Below are 16,856 nucleotides of genomic sequence, written 5' to 3'. Positions count from 1 at the left end.
TTATTGTTATTATTTAAATAATAGAAAGGCGTATAGAGAAAATGATTTTTTGGATACTATAAACAATCGTTTTTATATTACAGTTGAATATAATTATTACGAAAGGAAAGTTCCAAAGTATACGTGTTATGTATCGCGATGGAGAGGTTAAGTCGAACTTGATGCTTCAATGACCTGTATAAACACGAATGCACTTTGAACGATAAGACTTGAAAATAAATCCAAAATCAATTGCAATAATGAAATTGGTAATTATGATTTTAATATTATATATGCAATATTTTTTTAAATTACATATAAATAATTATTATCTTTGAAAGACTATTTATTATTTATATATATATATTTTTTCTTTTATTATTTTTTATCTTATAGTATTGCTTGTCAAGTGAACCAACAAAGCCATGTCTTGTTCTAAGTTTCAAAGGGATCACCTTAATGTTGGATTGTGGATTAAGCATGCAATCTATTTTACATTTTATGCCATTACCTATGGTTCCTAGTGCAAAATTTAATTCTTTACCAACTTGGCTTCCAAGAGATAATCATCAAGATTGGCAAATTGAAGGGGTTGGTTTAATAAATATGTGTGAAATATATAAGTATGTTCACACACTTAATAACAGGATATATGTGATTTCAGGAATTAAAAGAATGTTGCGGAAGAGTTTTTGTTGATTCTACACCAGAATTCTCTCCACCTCTTGAAAAAATAATAGATTTTTCAGAAATTGATGCGATTTTAATATCTAATTATACTTGCATGCTTGCATTACCGTTTGTAACGGAAGGTACTGGTTTTAAAGGAGTAATTTATGCTACCGAACCAACATTACAAATTGGAAGATTTTTTATGGAAGAACTAGTAGAATTTATAGAACAGACACCTAGAGCAACTGTGGCTAAGCATTGGAAAGAATTATTACATATATTACCACCTCCTTTAGCCGATGCTCTTAAACCGAAATCATGGAGACATATATATTCGTTGTCTGCTATAAATTCTGCTTTGTCAAATATTCAGTTAGTTGGATATGATCAAAAATTGGTAATCAAAATGTTATAAAAAATATATGTTATTATTATAAAATAACATAATATAGAAATAAGTTATTTTTTTAGGATATATACGGTGCATTGACAGTTACACCTATAAGTTCTGGATATTGTCTAGGTAGTAGTAATTGGTTGATATCATGCGATCACGAAAAGGTTGCATTTGTAAGCGGTTCATCAACATTAACAACTCATCCAAGACCTATGGAACAAGCTACATTGAAGCATGCTAACATGTTAATATTGACAGGTTTAACTCAAACACCAACTGCAAATCCAGACACAATGCTTGGTGAATTGTGTATGACTGTTGGTAAGAACAGAGCGTAATAGTTAGCACATGCAATTGCTTATATATATATATATAATACTTATTGCAGCTATGACACTCAGATCAGGTGGATGTGTTTTAATACCATGTTATCCTTCGGGTGTGGTATACGATTTATTCGAGTGTCTTAGTACTCATTTGGATAAATCTGGATTTTCACAAGTACCTCTTTTTTTTATATCACCCGTGGCCGAAACTTCTTTAGCGTACTCAAATATTTTGGCCGAATGGTATGTTTCGATCGTAGATTATTCGAATCAATTATTTCGTATTTATTAAATTAATTCGATTATTTTAGGCTTTCGACAAATAAACAAAATAAAGTCTATCTACCAGAAGAACCTTTCCCTCATGCATTTCTTGTAAAAAATGCAAGACTCAAACATTATACTTCTACGTACGCGGAAGGATTTAGTTCGGATTATAGACAGCCTTGTGTTATTTTTTGTGGACATCCTAGTTTAAGATTTGGGGATGCTGTACATTTTGTTCAGTTGTGGGGTAATAATCCACAACACACAATTATTTTCACAGGTATTGCTAACAAATCGAAATAGAAATTAATATTAAAATTCTATATCTATTACAAATTATTTGATTTCTATTGCAGAGCCTGATTTTCCTTATTTGGATGCACTTGCACCATTTCAACCATTGGCAATGAAAGCAGTTCATTGTCCAATAGATACATCTCTTAATTTTACTCAAGCTAATAAATTGATTAGAGATTTAAAACCAGAAACTTTAGTTATTCCCGAATGCTATACACAACCGCCAATAACTGCTCCACATAGAACGGATCTTGTTATTGAACCTGTTGGAGTAAGCTTTTTTTTAATCAGTTTTCTTTTCAATAATTTCATGTCTATTAAATAAATAATTTCGGTTTTTTCTCTCTCAAGGAAAAACCATTGATTACTTTTAAACGAGGCGAAGTTATAAAATTACCTCTGAAACGTAAAAAGGGACGCGTATTTATTGAGCCTGACTTAGCTGGAAATATTATTTTAAATGAGATTAGACCTGGATTAAGTCTCGCATCGGTTACTGGTGAATTAGAAGTCAAAGATAATGTATATACAATAAAGGTACCAATAGAAAAAAAGTCTATATATATATGTATGTATGTATGTATGTATGTATGTATGTATGTATGTATGTATGTATGTATGTATGTATGTATGTATGTATGTACTCATATAAGAACTCTTTTATAATGAAATATTATTTGCATAGAACATAGAAGATAGACCTAGTTGTAAACGTAAAGGATCTTCAGGATCACCAGCACCAATAAAAGAAGAAATTCTTAAGGAAAGAAAGCACGAATATGGTATATTAGATCCTCAAGAATTGCTTCAAAAACTCAATCAGGAAGGAATTCTAGGTGCTAAATTACAACATAGTCCGACCTCTACTAGTATTCATTTGGTACTATCATCATAATGTCTCTTAATATCAATATTTGATTTTCCTATCAATTAAAATAATTTTATAATTATCTTTTCAGCAAGATGAGGATACTTTGATTCAGATAGGAGATAACTCTACACATATCTTTTGTAATGGTGATCAAAAAATCAGGAGACGATTAAGAGCCATTATAATGCAGTGTCTGAAACAATTTTAAAAACTTGTATAAAATTGAATAAACGAAGGTAACATTTTATACAAATTATAATTTTATATACCAATGTATATATTGTCTTATTTATTTTTATTTTTATCGACTAGTGATGTTAAACGAATATAATATTATATTATAATGTATAATATTAAATAAAACAAATATCTCTTTCACATTAATTATTGAGATACATTTGTAAGTATAAGACAGTACATACCATTATTACTAACGTAAATTAGAAAATGGCAGTATTATATGATGATTTTAATCATGACTGAATAATTTAAGATACTTCAGATCTCATTTTATTCTTCATAAATTACATTACAAGCACTGTCTGTAATGTATTTATATAAGAAAATTAAATAATAAGTTTGAACGTATGATAAATGTATATATATATGTATCAACGTATTCAATATCTTCATCATACTTTAGCAGATCTGCCATTAATTTCTTTTCTCTTTTTTTTTAATTTTTTTTTTTTTTTTTTCCTTTTCGACGATATTTTTTCTATCAAATCTACACACAATTCGAATATGATGATACTAATAATTAAGTAAAGATAAATAAAAATAAAAAGTTTTTGCACAGTATTATTCTATATTATTACTAGACTTAAAATAAATATTTTAAGTGTTGGTATAGAAAAAATTCGTCGTTATATTTTGTATTTCCAGTTTTTTTTGTTCTCTTTTTGCGACTTTCATTGGTTTCTTAATTAATACTAAAGTACTACATTGTTGTGCAAGATTTATTGCATATTTAACTATATGCATATGCTGCATTCTGAATACGTTCTAATATTTATTGAAGACAATCATACAGTCCTCAACATATCCATAGAGTTCAATTAGATGCAATATATATTTGTAGTATTCTTTTTATAAAAGTAAAATGTGAAAAAATTCGTCATTAATATACAAATATAGTTTTAACGTCATGACTCTTGTTATTCGTAAACGTTCGCATTAGAAAAAAATTTCTTTAAATTATATATATTTTGTGAATACAAAAAAAAATATAACATTATAATACTAAATAATTACTGCGTTATTTGATGTAATGCTTCATAGCTTGATAATTATTTTTACGATATTTTACTACTTCAACACAGTTTTTCATATCTGTGATTTATACTTTTATGTTTGAAATTTTTTTTGTGGTAACAAACTAACATTACATATTCAATTAACGTTCAGAGTGCAGCAATTTCTTGCCTACTTCACTGTAGCAATACCAAGTGCAAGACCTACTGTAAATGAAGCTAAGAAGAAATGGAATTCTGTGGGTCTGAAAGATGAATCACCAGTTATAGAGTGATACCAGCGTCTTGTATTAGATTCTCCATTCTTTAATAGTTGCTCTGCTTTATCTAATTTTTTATCAACGAATCTCTCGACCTGAAACAAGAAATATCTTTACTATTCATATACGTTTCTATTAATTTATGATTTTAGAACGTTTAATGTATTTTGGCAATGCATTAACTGAATTTTATTTTTTATGTAATTAAAAAATTGTATCAATACGATTATAACTAAATAGTAAAATGAAACGATCATTGCATTACACTTTTTATTGAAATAGTGAAATATACTTATAATAAATTATCTTTTTTTTTTAACTGCAATAGTTACTTGGCGTGATCTTATTTTTCGAGATATCTATTTAAGTGAATCACTCGAAGTTATATATTCATTGTTAACAAGCATTAAAATTATTATAACACTGCAGTTTTATTTTTATCAAAATTGCACAAATGCAAATATGGATCCACTTTAAATATTATGCAAGACACAAGATATATATAAAATTAAAAAAAGCAAAATACGAAAATGTAAAAAAAGAATATTTCTTCGTCCTTTTTAAGATTCCATTTTCTTTTTTCTTTCTGGAACTATACTGAAGCATCTTCATAACTTTTATGATAAGAACGATATTGAAAAAAGAAAAGAAAACATGAAGAAAAATATAAAAAAAATGCCCTTAAATCACAGCATTGCTAACACGAATTAAGATTTGTATCTTCATAGAAAATTTTGATGTTGTTTATCGATTCATGATGCAAGGCCAATAATGAAGCCACCGAGGAAACTTGTTGCCACATACGAGTTTGTCCTCCACCATGTTCCTACCTATAAGAACATAAAATATACGTTTCCTATAAGAATCAACGAAGCAAAATATTCTTAAATAGTTTGATTATCTTTCTACGTAAACATTCACCTTATCTATGAATCTAGGACCCTCTCCTGTTATTTTCTCTTCTACTTTGTCCGTAAATTTCTCAGCTTTCCTTTGAATTTTGTCCCAGTTGACGTTTATATATCCTTGATGCGCAGCTATCTGTAAGATAATAATACCACCGCCAACAGCAAAAGCTGCTACTTTTCCAACTTTCATAGTTAGAAAACCGGTAACCCTAAATAGTACAAGAAAAAAGAACAGAAGAACGAATTTATTATATAAAATAGATTAATTATACATCATATATACTTCCTTACCATCCAGACGTCGTACCAATTATGATCTGTTTAGTAGCAGATTTTTTCCCTACGTCCCCTAAAATTTTGTCTAAATAGCTTTTGGCTTCCTTGGAAACATCTAAAGTGCATACTTCTTTACTGGTGCTTTCCTTGCTACTTTTACCAGCAGGAAGACTCATTTTGGCGCTATAAATATCACATTAAATTATTAAAACAACAAGAGCGAAAAAGATAACCAATATTTTTTTTTATTGGACATGTATAAGGTATAATATATACTTGAGTTAAGTCGTTATATTGAATATAATTAAAAAATATATATATATATACATATATATACACGATATTCTGAGATTTTTAAATAATGATATTTAAAAGGAGACAGTAGATTATTAAATTACGTTTCACATATGAAAATCGATTTATAAAAACAATGAGAATGTCGCATGACAAAAGAATAATATTTTTTTCTTGCATTATTACCTTGTTATACTGTTTCAAGTTATCTTTATGAAAATAAGTAAAAAATAATAAATATTCTTATAAATATTCGATCACAGAATAGAAAAATATATATCGATGACGGAATTATCGACATGTATAGTAATAGAATTAAGCCCCGACATATTACGTCTCTCAAGCAGAGAATAAAGATGACGAACTACACGTTCCTGGTATAAAATTGATATATAATTGAATATATCACGTTTATTATATATTTCTTTTAATAGCCAATAAAATATTTTCGTGTAATGAAACAAAGATTAACAAAGATAATCTACCGTTTGTATAATTTTCTTGCTCCCAACGTGATTGAATTCTTAGACAATTTGGGCATAACACTCGAACGATGTATATTATTAAATTATGTAACGGAAAAATATAAACAATTATTTAATAATTTTTTTTTTTTAATTACGCGTTAAGCTCACCTAGTCGATGAATAAACGACAATAATATTATAATCGATAGATCGTTATCACACGCGCGAAGTGACAGCGCTAGAATGAGATTTTAAGCGAGTACGAGCGAGTTCGTTCTAAGGAAGGTAGCTGGACAACGTTGCGGTAGAGCAACGACTATGGCACCGTCGATAAGAAGTGCGGGAAATTTCAAACGATAACTTTGACTTCTGGCAACGTTTCTTTTACATCTTCAAGAATAATTTTAATAAAATAATTTTTTAATCGAGGGAGGTTGTAATAAAGCGTTAAAAAAAAGATATCACTTTTTTCTTCGTACCATTTTGAAATGTATCGTGTAGAGAAGAATTCGATGGCAAAGGAGAAAAGAATTACATAAAAAGTACAAAAAAAAATAAAATAAATAAATAATTAAAAATAGAATAGTAAAAAAAGAATAATAAAAAAAAAAGGAACGAAAAAAATAATAGGGGTTAAGGAACGAATAAGGAAAATATCGTTCGTTTGGAAAAAGAAACGAATAAAGGATATAATTGAAATTGAAAGTATCTATCTTTTTAGATAGGAGCCAATGAACGCCGTGGTAATAGTCAGGTTCTGTCTGTCGCAACGGAGGGATTCGGTGGATTAAAAACGATCCCGTGTTAAGACAGTCTTACGTCGCGAGATTCGTCGTTCTGGTGTAACCTGCTTGGCGCGTTGCAAAGAAACGAAAAGAAAAGAAAAGAAGAGAAAAGAAAGGAAGAGAAAAGAAGAAGAAGAAGAAGAAGAATAAGTTCTCTTCGAAGGAGAAAGAGAAAATGAAATTTGTTTTGGTAAAATAGTTGGCAAACGATAAGATCGTTCCGAACGTCGATCGTTCGGCTTGGATTGCCATTAAAAAATGTCTTCGAACGATCTTCTTTAACGCGCGCGCGGTGTTTTCGTTTATATTTACCAAGTGTATAAGAAAAATGGCTCAAGAGACCGACGACATCAACTTGACTCCTCAAGAATTACAGATATTATCCGAATTAGACAGGTGATTCGACGATTAACGATCAATCCCAAGAAAAACCATTGATTTAGTCTTACGTCAACGTTTCGTTGTACTATCAATGTATCTGAATTTTTTCTCTCTAACATCACGAGAGCCTATCTAACCTTAACGTGTCCATCTGACAGAAAACGGGCGGGCAATTCGATCGGTTATATCTATCTTCGGTTCGGAACTCCCTATTTACCGAGCAACCTACTAACATCCTTTTCACCTTACTGTACTCCTTCTTTCTCCCCTTGTACTACATTCCAACTTGTTACAAATCCGTTGCGCGAAAGGAAATCGATTAAGAATCTTACCTGACTTTTCATTTCATTTCGTTCGAACGATATATATGACTATTGCGTATTTCGTGATAGATATATATGTACGAAGGATATAAAACATCACATCTCAAGTTCGAATTTTTCTTTTCGCGCGGCTTTGCTCACCTTTCTGAGACTCCTTCGAAATAAACAAATACCGATGATGTGATGATCACGAGAAGCAACCTGATTTGTTCTACTTATTGTGACATTCCTTTGTGATCGTTTATCATTGGATCTGCCAGATTCCCGCGTAAAAGTTTAGTTTCTAAATAAATTATCTTTTTAGCGTACTTTATTCGTCGACGAATTATATTTCATCAACGATAAGTGCATTTATATATATATAAAAAAAAAAAAAAAAAAAATAGGAAAAAAAGAAATGAATAGAAAATTGGATTAAATTCCAAATTAATTTGAATATATGCTGGTAACTCTTAATCAATCTTTATGTAACATTGTTATATAGATATTGTTTAAATGAGTCCAAAGTTAAAATAATATATTATAATAATGAAGTAATATATATTTGTAATAAATGCGTACAAGTCACACGTGTTTTTTAATCATCTGCGTTCCTACTCGTTTTGATTAAACCGTTCTTGATTATATTGCTACTTTTTTGATTTTATTTTAACCTTTTTTTTTTTTTCTTTTTTATAGCCTAATCAGCCTCATAGTTATTTCTTTGGTTAGCTATAATAGAATCTTTTTTCTTTCTTGTGTATGCACAGTCGACAATTTGGATTTCTTAAACTGAACGCACCCGAGCAGACAAAGAGAAAGGCTTTGGTAGTGCGTGCAATTAAGTACTTAGAAAGAATGCTGGTCCAAGCGCAGTCTGAAAAACAACGTAGAAAAGCAGATAGTACTAAATTAAATTCAGAGGAGTCAAAGGACGACGAAGAAGACAACGGGATTAGCATTGATCCAAAGACTTATTGTAAATTAGGTCATTTTCATTTGCTATTGGAAGATTACACTAAAGGTTTGTTTATTTCTTCTTATTGATTTACATTGGAATACGTAATGACATTTTGTTGTTTAATTTTTATATTCTTACAGCCATGTCGGCGTATCAAAAATTCTATTCGTTAAAAGGTGACTACTGGAAGGATGCTTCGTTTCTCTATGGACAAGGACTCGTTTATTTTCATTTTAATGCCTTTCAGTGGTAAGTCTTAATGCGCCGTATACTATATTTTTTTTTTTATATACTCTTAGTATCAATCTCATGCATGTCTTCAACATTAAAATCTTGACCTTTAAGGAGATAAGGGATAGCATTTGCACAGATGGAAATAGCGCTATAGAAAAATGTAGTCTCTCAGAAAAGTTGCTTGCCTTGAAAAGCAGGGGCATCGGCCCTTCGACGATGTATACACAAGGGTCATCGTTCTTTACCCCTATTTACAATTTTTTAATTTCCAACAAGATTTCAATCGGTAACACGGATAACATTTTTATCGACAAATATAGCTTAGACAAGAACCGCGTAGGTAATGATGGTTATCTTCTTTTTTTGACCGATCACTTTTGCTCCCGTCGGTTATGTAGAATTCTTCGTTATCGATATATAGAGATAATAATCATGTCGATAATACGAAGTTTCATAAAGTCTAAGTTACCAACCGTACAAAAAAATATTTCGATAGATGTCGGTACTGTGGTTTTGTCTACAAAATTCTAAACTAAGGGTGGCCTACGTGCCAAGCGATGTCGGATGTATGGCGACTAGGTAATGGCGTGGGGAGACGAATAATAGGCCAAACACGTACCTTCTTGAACGACTCAAATGAAACGCTGAAAAAACGTTTCTCCTTGCACGTCACGATCGCGTACGAAAAACTAATATCAGTTATAAGGGCAATGTCCTTTTAAAGTATTTCTGGATTTCTTTTTTCCTTTTTTCTTTTTGTCTATTAGAAAAAGAAATTGATAGACGTTTTGTATAACTCTTCAGAGATACATACATAGTATATGAAACGATTAATACTCTCTATTGCACTTTATTGGATTCCACGTTCCAAACGTGGAAATGAATCTCTAATTTTTGTTGTTGCACTTATTGTTATAATCGTTACTAAATCAATGACGTCATATCCTTCCATTGTAGTTTGTTATTCGCGCGCATATCGTTAACAATCAAAATCTTATTTGCATAAATTTATATGTACATATATCAATTTAAAGCATGATTTTAATCGATATAAATGTTTTAAAAAAAAATTAATAAAAAATATTTCAAAAATATCTTTAGGTTTTTAAGATATATTTTATTATTTAAAGTACGAAAAAGGAAGAAAAAAATAAAGACTGAAAATTACATTAGAAGACTAAAACGAACCGGTCGCTCATTGCATTTAATATGATTGACGCTTACCAATCTCAAAGTTGAAATTTATGTCAATTAATCTCCTTAGTGTATATTATGCACGTTATACTTCGTCGTACGGAAACTACGATACGTAAATAACTTGGCGCACGTCATTTCCAAATTCGCAATGTGGGTCGTCTACGTACATATTTGAATTACTCATCAATTCTACCCCCGTAATAATAGGGGTGGCATGCAAATTTAATTGTCATTTCGATATGGATATCAAAAGAGATATTGTTACAGTTAACTGTCACACAAAGAGTGGAAATAATTATTTAATACGCACAAATATCACGGATGGGGAATTAGTAAAAACGATTTTCATTTTCTTTCTTCGTTGTCCATTGTAAAAAAGGAAGTTAACAGAAAACAAGAAAATAATAATGGAAAAAAAACACACACACACACACAAATCAAAAGAGAAAAAATTATTTAATGAAAAGACAGATGTGTGCTTTTTATTGAATAATAAAAACTACCCATATAATCTTGGATCATTTCTATCTCGCAATCGAACAAACGTATTCGTATTTTCAATTTTAAATAAGATCAATGGACGAATTTGAACTCATTTTGAATTTGAATCGCGATAGACGTGATTTTTACGTTTGATATCACTTTTTTCGTTCTCTCTTATAATTAGACTTTTCTTTCCATTTCCGGTTGTCAGATATATACATATACATATACATATACATATACGTACATACATATGTACATACACATATCATCGATCGAAAGAATGAAATCATTTTAATTCCCATACGTATTACGAATAGATCTGTCCGGTATTGAAATTTGCAGGTCTTCCTGTTACCTCTTCTTTCTTCTTCTCTTCTCTTTTCTTCTCTTCTCTTCCCTTTTCCCATTCTCGCTTTCGTTCGGAATGAAAAAGCGTAGCAAGCGGTAAATAGGACTGCGCGGAGTCGTTACCAAGAATAAGGGAAACTGAAACGGGTCGCTCGATATTCGCACAGCTCACTACTGCTATCCCTGCTTTTACTTGCAGTCGCATTCTTTTACTTACGACGAATTCAAATCGTTCAAATCGCTTAACATTCATTTCATTCTCTCCCTTCGTGTGTGTGTGTGCAAAGACATATTTCAATATTTCCAAACATAATTTTTTAAATATATAATAAATATTTTGGAACTTGATATATAACATTTACATGTATACAGGATGGGCCAAAAGTTTTTTAGGTGATATAAAAAAAGAAAGAGAAAAATCGATGACTCATTCTCGAGATTTCGTAGACTGATTGTTTTGTCTATTTTCCAGATTATAAAACTGCAAGTCTAATTACTAGCTTAAAAAGTTTAGAAATAAATCTTTTTTTTTTTAAATCACAGGGACTTTTTTGGTTCATCCTATACCATACAAACGTGCAATCACGTTCCAATGTTCAGCAAAACGATTCAGTTTTTTTTTATGTGTTAATATATAAACATTTATTAGTTTGGTAAACGTTTTTTTATTCTATTTGCTTATCTATTTATTTATTTATCTTTTGTTGATCTAATCTTGTTTATATTTATTAATTTTTACAACGTTATCCTTTCGATTCAATTATCCGCCATTTTGTTGTCGCGTTACATTCTCTTTTATTATTTTTTATTATCATTGTTAATATACATACATACATATATACATACATATATATATATGTATTATTGTATTTGGTGAAATCTCTTTCTGTGCATACATAGTCGTAGAAGATTCGGACGATCAAACATGAATGTCCGCCATGAAGGAGCGTCGCTAGGTCACGCGCTGAACATAGAGATGCGTTGCGAACGATCGATTTTACAGCTTTCTATGTCTCTCTTCCTCTCTCTCACTCACTAACTTACTCACTCTCTCTATCTCTCTTTATCTCTTTACACGCACGTGTTTCTTGCGCAATATATGTATCACACGTATACATACATACATGTTCTCGCGCGTGCATCTATCCTACAAAGGATTAGAATTCTATCAGCCGCCATTTTGGCAAACAAAAGGTTCTAACTGTTATACGATTCTTTTTCTCTCTCTTTTTCTTTCTTTTCTTTTCTTTCCTTTTTCTTTTCCTTTGTATTTCTTCAATTACGAATACTATTTTCTAATACATTTTAATTCTCTATACGTCAATTTCTATTTTCACGTCTAATAAAATATTACATATAATCTTATTATATTATGTATATTTTATATATATATATATATAATGTAAACTATAGATTATATTAGTTAATAATATAACTTCAATTATATATATTGATATATCAAATATAACTTAATACTTAAGGAACATATTTGAAAACTGCTATTTCACGTAACTTTATTAAAAATGTATTTCGACGTAATGTAAATTATTTAACAAATCGAATTGTTTGTTGGAACTCAAAAGAGGATCGATCGTGAAATGCACGCCTAAGTTTACTTTTAGCTGTCCTGTAAGTGTCCCACTATCGTAACTTACTCTCATTGATATTCCCAGGTGGGGGAAAAAAAGAGAAAGAAAAACAATATAAAAGGAATAGAAACTAGGGGAAAAAAGAAAGTTTCTTTATTTCCTTGTAAAGTTTCTAGGAAACGTTTGCATATAACGAAATATTTCATTTGGATTCGCGATTAGAATTATTCAATATGAGGTTGCGATGACTCGTAGATTTAATAAATAATAGGGTTGAGAGAATCGTGTGTGTTGGGGTAAAACTTTGTCTTTTGAACTAAATGAAATCGCAAGCGTTACGTACATACATACATGCATATATATTTATATAATGTACTTTTCTACTCTACTCTGCTGTACTATAGTATACTATACTATACTATACTATACTATACTATACTCTTTTCTTCTTTTTCTTTTACTATGGTTGGTGCAATGTGCTTCGCGCGACCAACTGCACACGGCGTTGCACTTGGCGCACACTTTCAAGCAGAGTTGCATGCAAGCTCTGACCCAGATCCTACGATCGATGTTCTTCGCCCTAGATACGCTTTCAGAGATTCATATTTTTTTTACACGTAACTCAGGGACAATAGTTTTCACATATATACATACACATATACAAAAATATATACAATTTTAATCTCGTATATTCTCTGTTGGAAGTCAAATGTACGAAAGATATACCACGAACGTATTTTTATGTTTCCTGCTTAAATGTTTTTCTGTTGTTTTTTTTTTTTGTTTAGTATTTTATTTAAATAATTATGTGCTTCTCATACTTATATAATTTTAATTTCATGTATGTTTTACCGATATTATCAGTGAATATTTTTATAGAAATGTTTAAAAAGTTTAATGTTCGTGTTTTTTTCTTTTTTTTTTTTTTTTTTTTTTCTTTAAATAATATTGTACATAAAATAGTTTTAAACTGATGTATGATTCTTATCTAATGCTATCAAGAATATGTTAAGTTTATAAGCTTTCAGATTCAATACGTTTTTGTGTATGTCTTATTTATATGAGTTTTAACCTTGTGTATAATATTAACCTTATATACCAGGCTACTAACAGATACATTTCTATATTTAGAAAGTTATTTAGATAATATAATGTTTCTCATGTATATACAATTTGAATTTTCTGTCATGTCCTCTACTAAGTTATCATAACCGATATTTCTGTAGAAATATCGATATTTGTCTTATCTATATAAATAATTATATTGTCCTTATGTATATATCCAAGGACACTTATAGATTTAATTTTATATGTATTATCAAACGAAAATATTCCTATGATACAAATTTTCGAATACAATATCCTAACGTAATTTAATTTATAAAAAGTGAATTACTTTACTATAATAACATGTATGTAAATACTTTTTTATTTAATTAATTTTATTTAATTAAAGTTACTAAATCAATAAATAATTTATTTTATACAATACACGAAAGATTCTTGTCAGTGATATTTGAAAATCTTTAACAATACAAATTTCACCTTGAAAACTTCGAGATACACGTGGTAATAATCGAGAGACTTCGAGATAAACGTCGAGATACACGTGGTAATAAAGGACGTGCGAATCGTTAAAGAGGATTGTGTAACCGACTGCATCATACTCTGCATACACGTATATATATGTGTGTGCATTCATATCCGTACCCCATACATATGTATATGATACAAATGTATATATATGTATTATATAAATATATGAGCCAGTGATTATGAAATTGTTCTAAGTAAAAAAATTTATGAATTTATAGTACTGATCTTACAATCGTTCATAAAATTATAATTATACAATATTAAACAATAATTAGATAATTATAACTATATAATATATCTAGTATATCTATATAATTATCTACTACATAATAATACCATTAGTGATATATACCGATTTAAGTGATAAACTTACGTAAAAAAAATTTTTTACTTAGATTACTTTTATAATCATCTTACTGATTCATATAAGGAAGTGACGAAGGAAGAAAATGTACATGTAGATAGAGATTATAGGATGAGAGTTTCTTTTAGCAACGGTAGCACCATTGCTGCCATCGGTAGCAAAAGTTTTATATATATATGTGTGTGTGTGTGTGTGTGTGTGTGTGTGTGTGTATATGTAATGAGAGAAAAAGAGAAAGAAGAAGAGAGAAAGAGAGAGAGATAGTGAGACAAGCGGCAACGAGGACGACGACGTCCCCCGACGGGTGGTGGTGGCGGTGATGGCGATGGTGGCGGTGGCGGCAGTGGCGGTAGAATCGCCTCGGTATTACTTCGCGGATCGTTCGGCGAGGTCATGGTCAGCTGGCGTGCTGAAACCGAGAGTCAACAAACTCTGAGTAAGCGAACGAACCGAACGAAACGAAACGAAACGAACCGAACCGAACCAAACCGAACGAAACCGAGTCGAACCGAACCGAACAATCGGGTTTTCAAGCGTTCGGCTAATATCGAGTAAACTCGAGTAAACGAACGTATCTTTTGACTGACCAATCACCGACCATTTTTATCGGACAATTAACCTGTCTATCACAAACATAACTTCGTCTCGATCAATCATTTACCGATATACTCAATTTGTTCAGCTTTGGTCTACGATTTTTCTTTCTTTTTTCTTTCTTTTTCTCTTTTTTTTTTTCTTTACTCTCTCGGCATGTCTACCGCTAAAAATAATTTGGGATCATTATTTATAGCTTTTCTCTCTTTTCTCTCTCTTTCTCTCTCTCTCTGTTTCTCTCATATGACGCGATCATTGTATGGCAGGTGCAGTATTCACGATCGAAGGAGTAAAGAACGGCTTTATTCTCGACCGTTCGCTCGGAAGATCCTCGTCTCTATTGTGCATGTAATACATACTATGTATGTACATACGATGTATATATGTACATATAGTACATATAATATATGTACATATACATATATAGTTGTTTAGAAGCGCGTGCCTTTCGTAGGACACGCACGTCGTTTAGTTCTTCCTTTTTTCTCTTTTTCCCCTTTTTTTTATTTCCGTCTTCCTTTTTCTTTTTGAATATTTACCCCTCAGAATCGATTCTTATCTCAGAATTGATTATCACTAAACGTTCAAAAAGAGAAATCTTTAAACGTTAACAAAACAAATATATATAATATGAATCAAACATTATATATTGTAAATTAATTCAATTACATTCAATCTCCAAATTCTATGACAACAAATTTATTTCATGTTATATTTTTAATTATCGATGAGAGAAAAAAATGAGAAAAAAAAGGTGTACGCTAATTAAAACAATCGAGTATGAAAAATTAAAGTAAAAATGATACAAAAAACGATCAGAAAAAAAAAGAAAGATTGAGTAGAATCGTACATAGATAAAAACGGAGAAAATCCCGCGTAGAGAATATGTATGTATGTATATATGTATCTACGTATGTACGTATGTATGTATGAACGTAGCAGCAGCGGGTCTCGTGACGTCGTCGGTTGACAGAGGCACGACAGTGGCAGCAGTGGCGGCGAAGTGATGCGCGCGCGCTGGAGTCGCGCCTTTCAAGCGTGACGTCATTGGGTAGCGGGGCGATGAGCTAGCCAATGGGCCAACGCCACGTCATCGCCTGCCTTCGCTCCGCTCGTTTTCGTCGTCGTCGTCGTCGTCGTCGTCGTCGTCGTCGTTCTCGTCGTCGTCGTCGTTGTTGTCGTTGTCATCGTCGTCGACGCCACCGCCGCCGCCGCCGCCGGCGGAGACGGCGGCGGAGACAGCGAGTCACGTGACGTCATAAGCCACACACCAGAGCCACGCCGCCCGCACGCGAGTTCAACGACCTCGAGCACCGAGTTCAATACACCGCCGTACTCGAGGAGAGATACCGCCGCCTCTCTCGCGAGTTTACACCAGAGTTCCTTCCTTCGTTTCGACCTTACCCCTATACACCTCTACCCCTCACTCACCCATCCATCCCTCCAATCTTCTCCCCTCCCACCTCTTTTTGTCCTCCTCTCTTCTCTAGCGGGATTCAGACATCCTTGCTAGGAAGCATTTCCTTTACCTTTATGATATATATCTGATGAAATGTATATTATTTTGAATATCCCGCTGGTGTTTTCATAATGGCTGCTATTCTAACCTGCACCAATCAGATGATTCGAAATATATGTATATATATATAAATATATATATATATATATATACACACATATTTATTTGAAACATACGTACATATGTAAATAATTTCGAGTATCCCTCTCACATGCTTTCGCAATAGCTGCTATT

At 31.4% G+C, this 16,856-nt stretch overlaps 3 protein-coding genes across 8 annotated transcripts in view; 2 read left to right on the top strand and 1 right to left on the bottom strand.

Annotated features, from left to right (window-relative positions):
* Positions 1-106: 106 nt before the first annotated feature.
* LOC122633983 (integrator complex subunit 9) lies at positions 107-3,056 on the top strand. Of its 2 annotated transcripts, XM_043822498.1 has the most exons (10): positions 107-248; positions 376-570; positions 644-1,048; positions 1,123-1,369; positions 1,437-1,617; positions 1,686-1,921; positions 1,998-2,209; positions 2,290-2,475; positions 2,624-2,818; positions 2,898-3,056. In XM_043822498.1, exons 1-10 carry the CDS (start codon positions 240-242, stop codon positions 3,015-3,017), a joined length of 1,986 nt encoding a protein of 661 aa, XP_043678433.1. In that variant the 5' UTR covers positions 107-239; the 3' UTR covers positions 3,018-3,056. The 2 variants fall into 2 exon arrangements, with proteins under 2 accessions (XP_043678433.1, XP_043678434.1); XM_043822499.1 differs by lacking the exon at positions 2,898-3,056 and having other exon boundaries at positions 2,290-2,516; positions 2,593-2,694.
* Positions 3,057-3,678: 622 nt separating this feature from the next.
* On the bottom strand, positions 3,679-6,592 carry LOC122633985 (FUN14 domain-containing protein 1A). Of its 4 annotated transcripts, none has more exons than XM_043822503.1 (4): positions 6,436-6,592; positions 5,522-5,689; positions 5,244-5,439; positions 3,679-4,417 (listed from the first exon to the last, which is right to left on the bottom strand). In XM_043822503.1, the coding sequence occupies exons 2-4, from the start codon at positions 5,680-5,682 to the stop codon at positions 4,235-4,237; spliced, it is 540 nt and encodes a 179-aa protein (XP_043678438.1). In that variant the 5' UTR covers positions 5,683-5,689; positions 6,436-6,592; the 3' UTR covers positions 3,679-4,234. The 4 variants fall into 4 exon arrangements, with proteins under 4 accessions (XP_043678438.1, XP_043678437.1, XP_043678439.1 ...); XM_043822502.1 differs by lacking the exon at positions 6,436-6,592 and adding an exon at positions 6,286-6,429; XM_043822504.1 differs by lacking the exon at positions 6,436-6,592 and adding an exon at positions 5,987-6,175.
* Positions 6,593-7,053: 461 nt separating this feature from the next.
* The window catches only part of LOC122633832 (histone demethylase UTY), a 49,200-nt gene continuing 39,397 nt past the window's right edge, over positions 7,054-16,856 (top strand). For both annotated transcript variants that reach the window (XM_043822232.1, XM_043822231.1), the window contains exons 1-3: positions 7,054-7,447; positions 8,505-8,758; positions 8,836-8,944. In XM_043822232.1, coding sequence (XP_043678167.1) covers positions 7,380-7,447; positions 8,505-8,758; positions 8,836-8,944 — 431 coding nt within the window. In that variant the 5' untranslated portion in view covers positions 7,054-7,379. The remainder of the gene's footprint in view (positions 7,448-8,504; positions 8,759-8,835; positions 8,945-16,856) is intronic.

This window comes from Vespula pensylvanica, chromosome 13 (assembly GCF_014466175.1).
Source record: "Vespula pensylvanica isolate Volc-1 chromosome 13, ASM1446617v1, whole genome shotgun sequence".
Taxonomy (NCBI): Eukaryota; Metazoa; Arthropoda; class Insecta; order Hymenoptera; family Vespidae; genus Vespula; species Vespula pensylvanica.
Note: the sequence above shows the minus strand (reverse complement) of the source record. Positions and strands in the feature narration are given on the sequence as shown.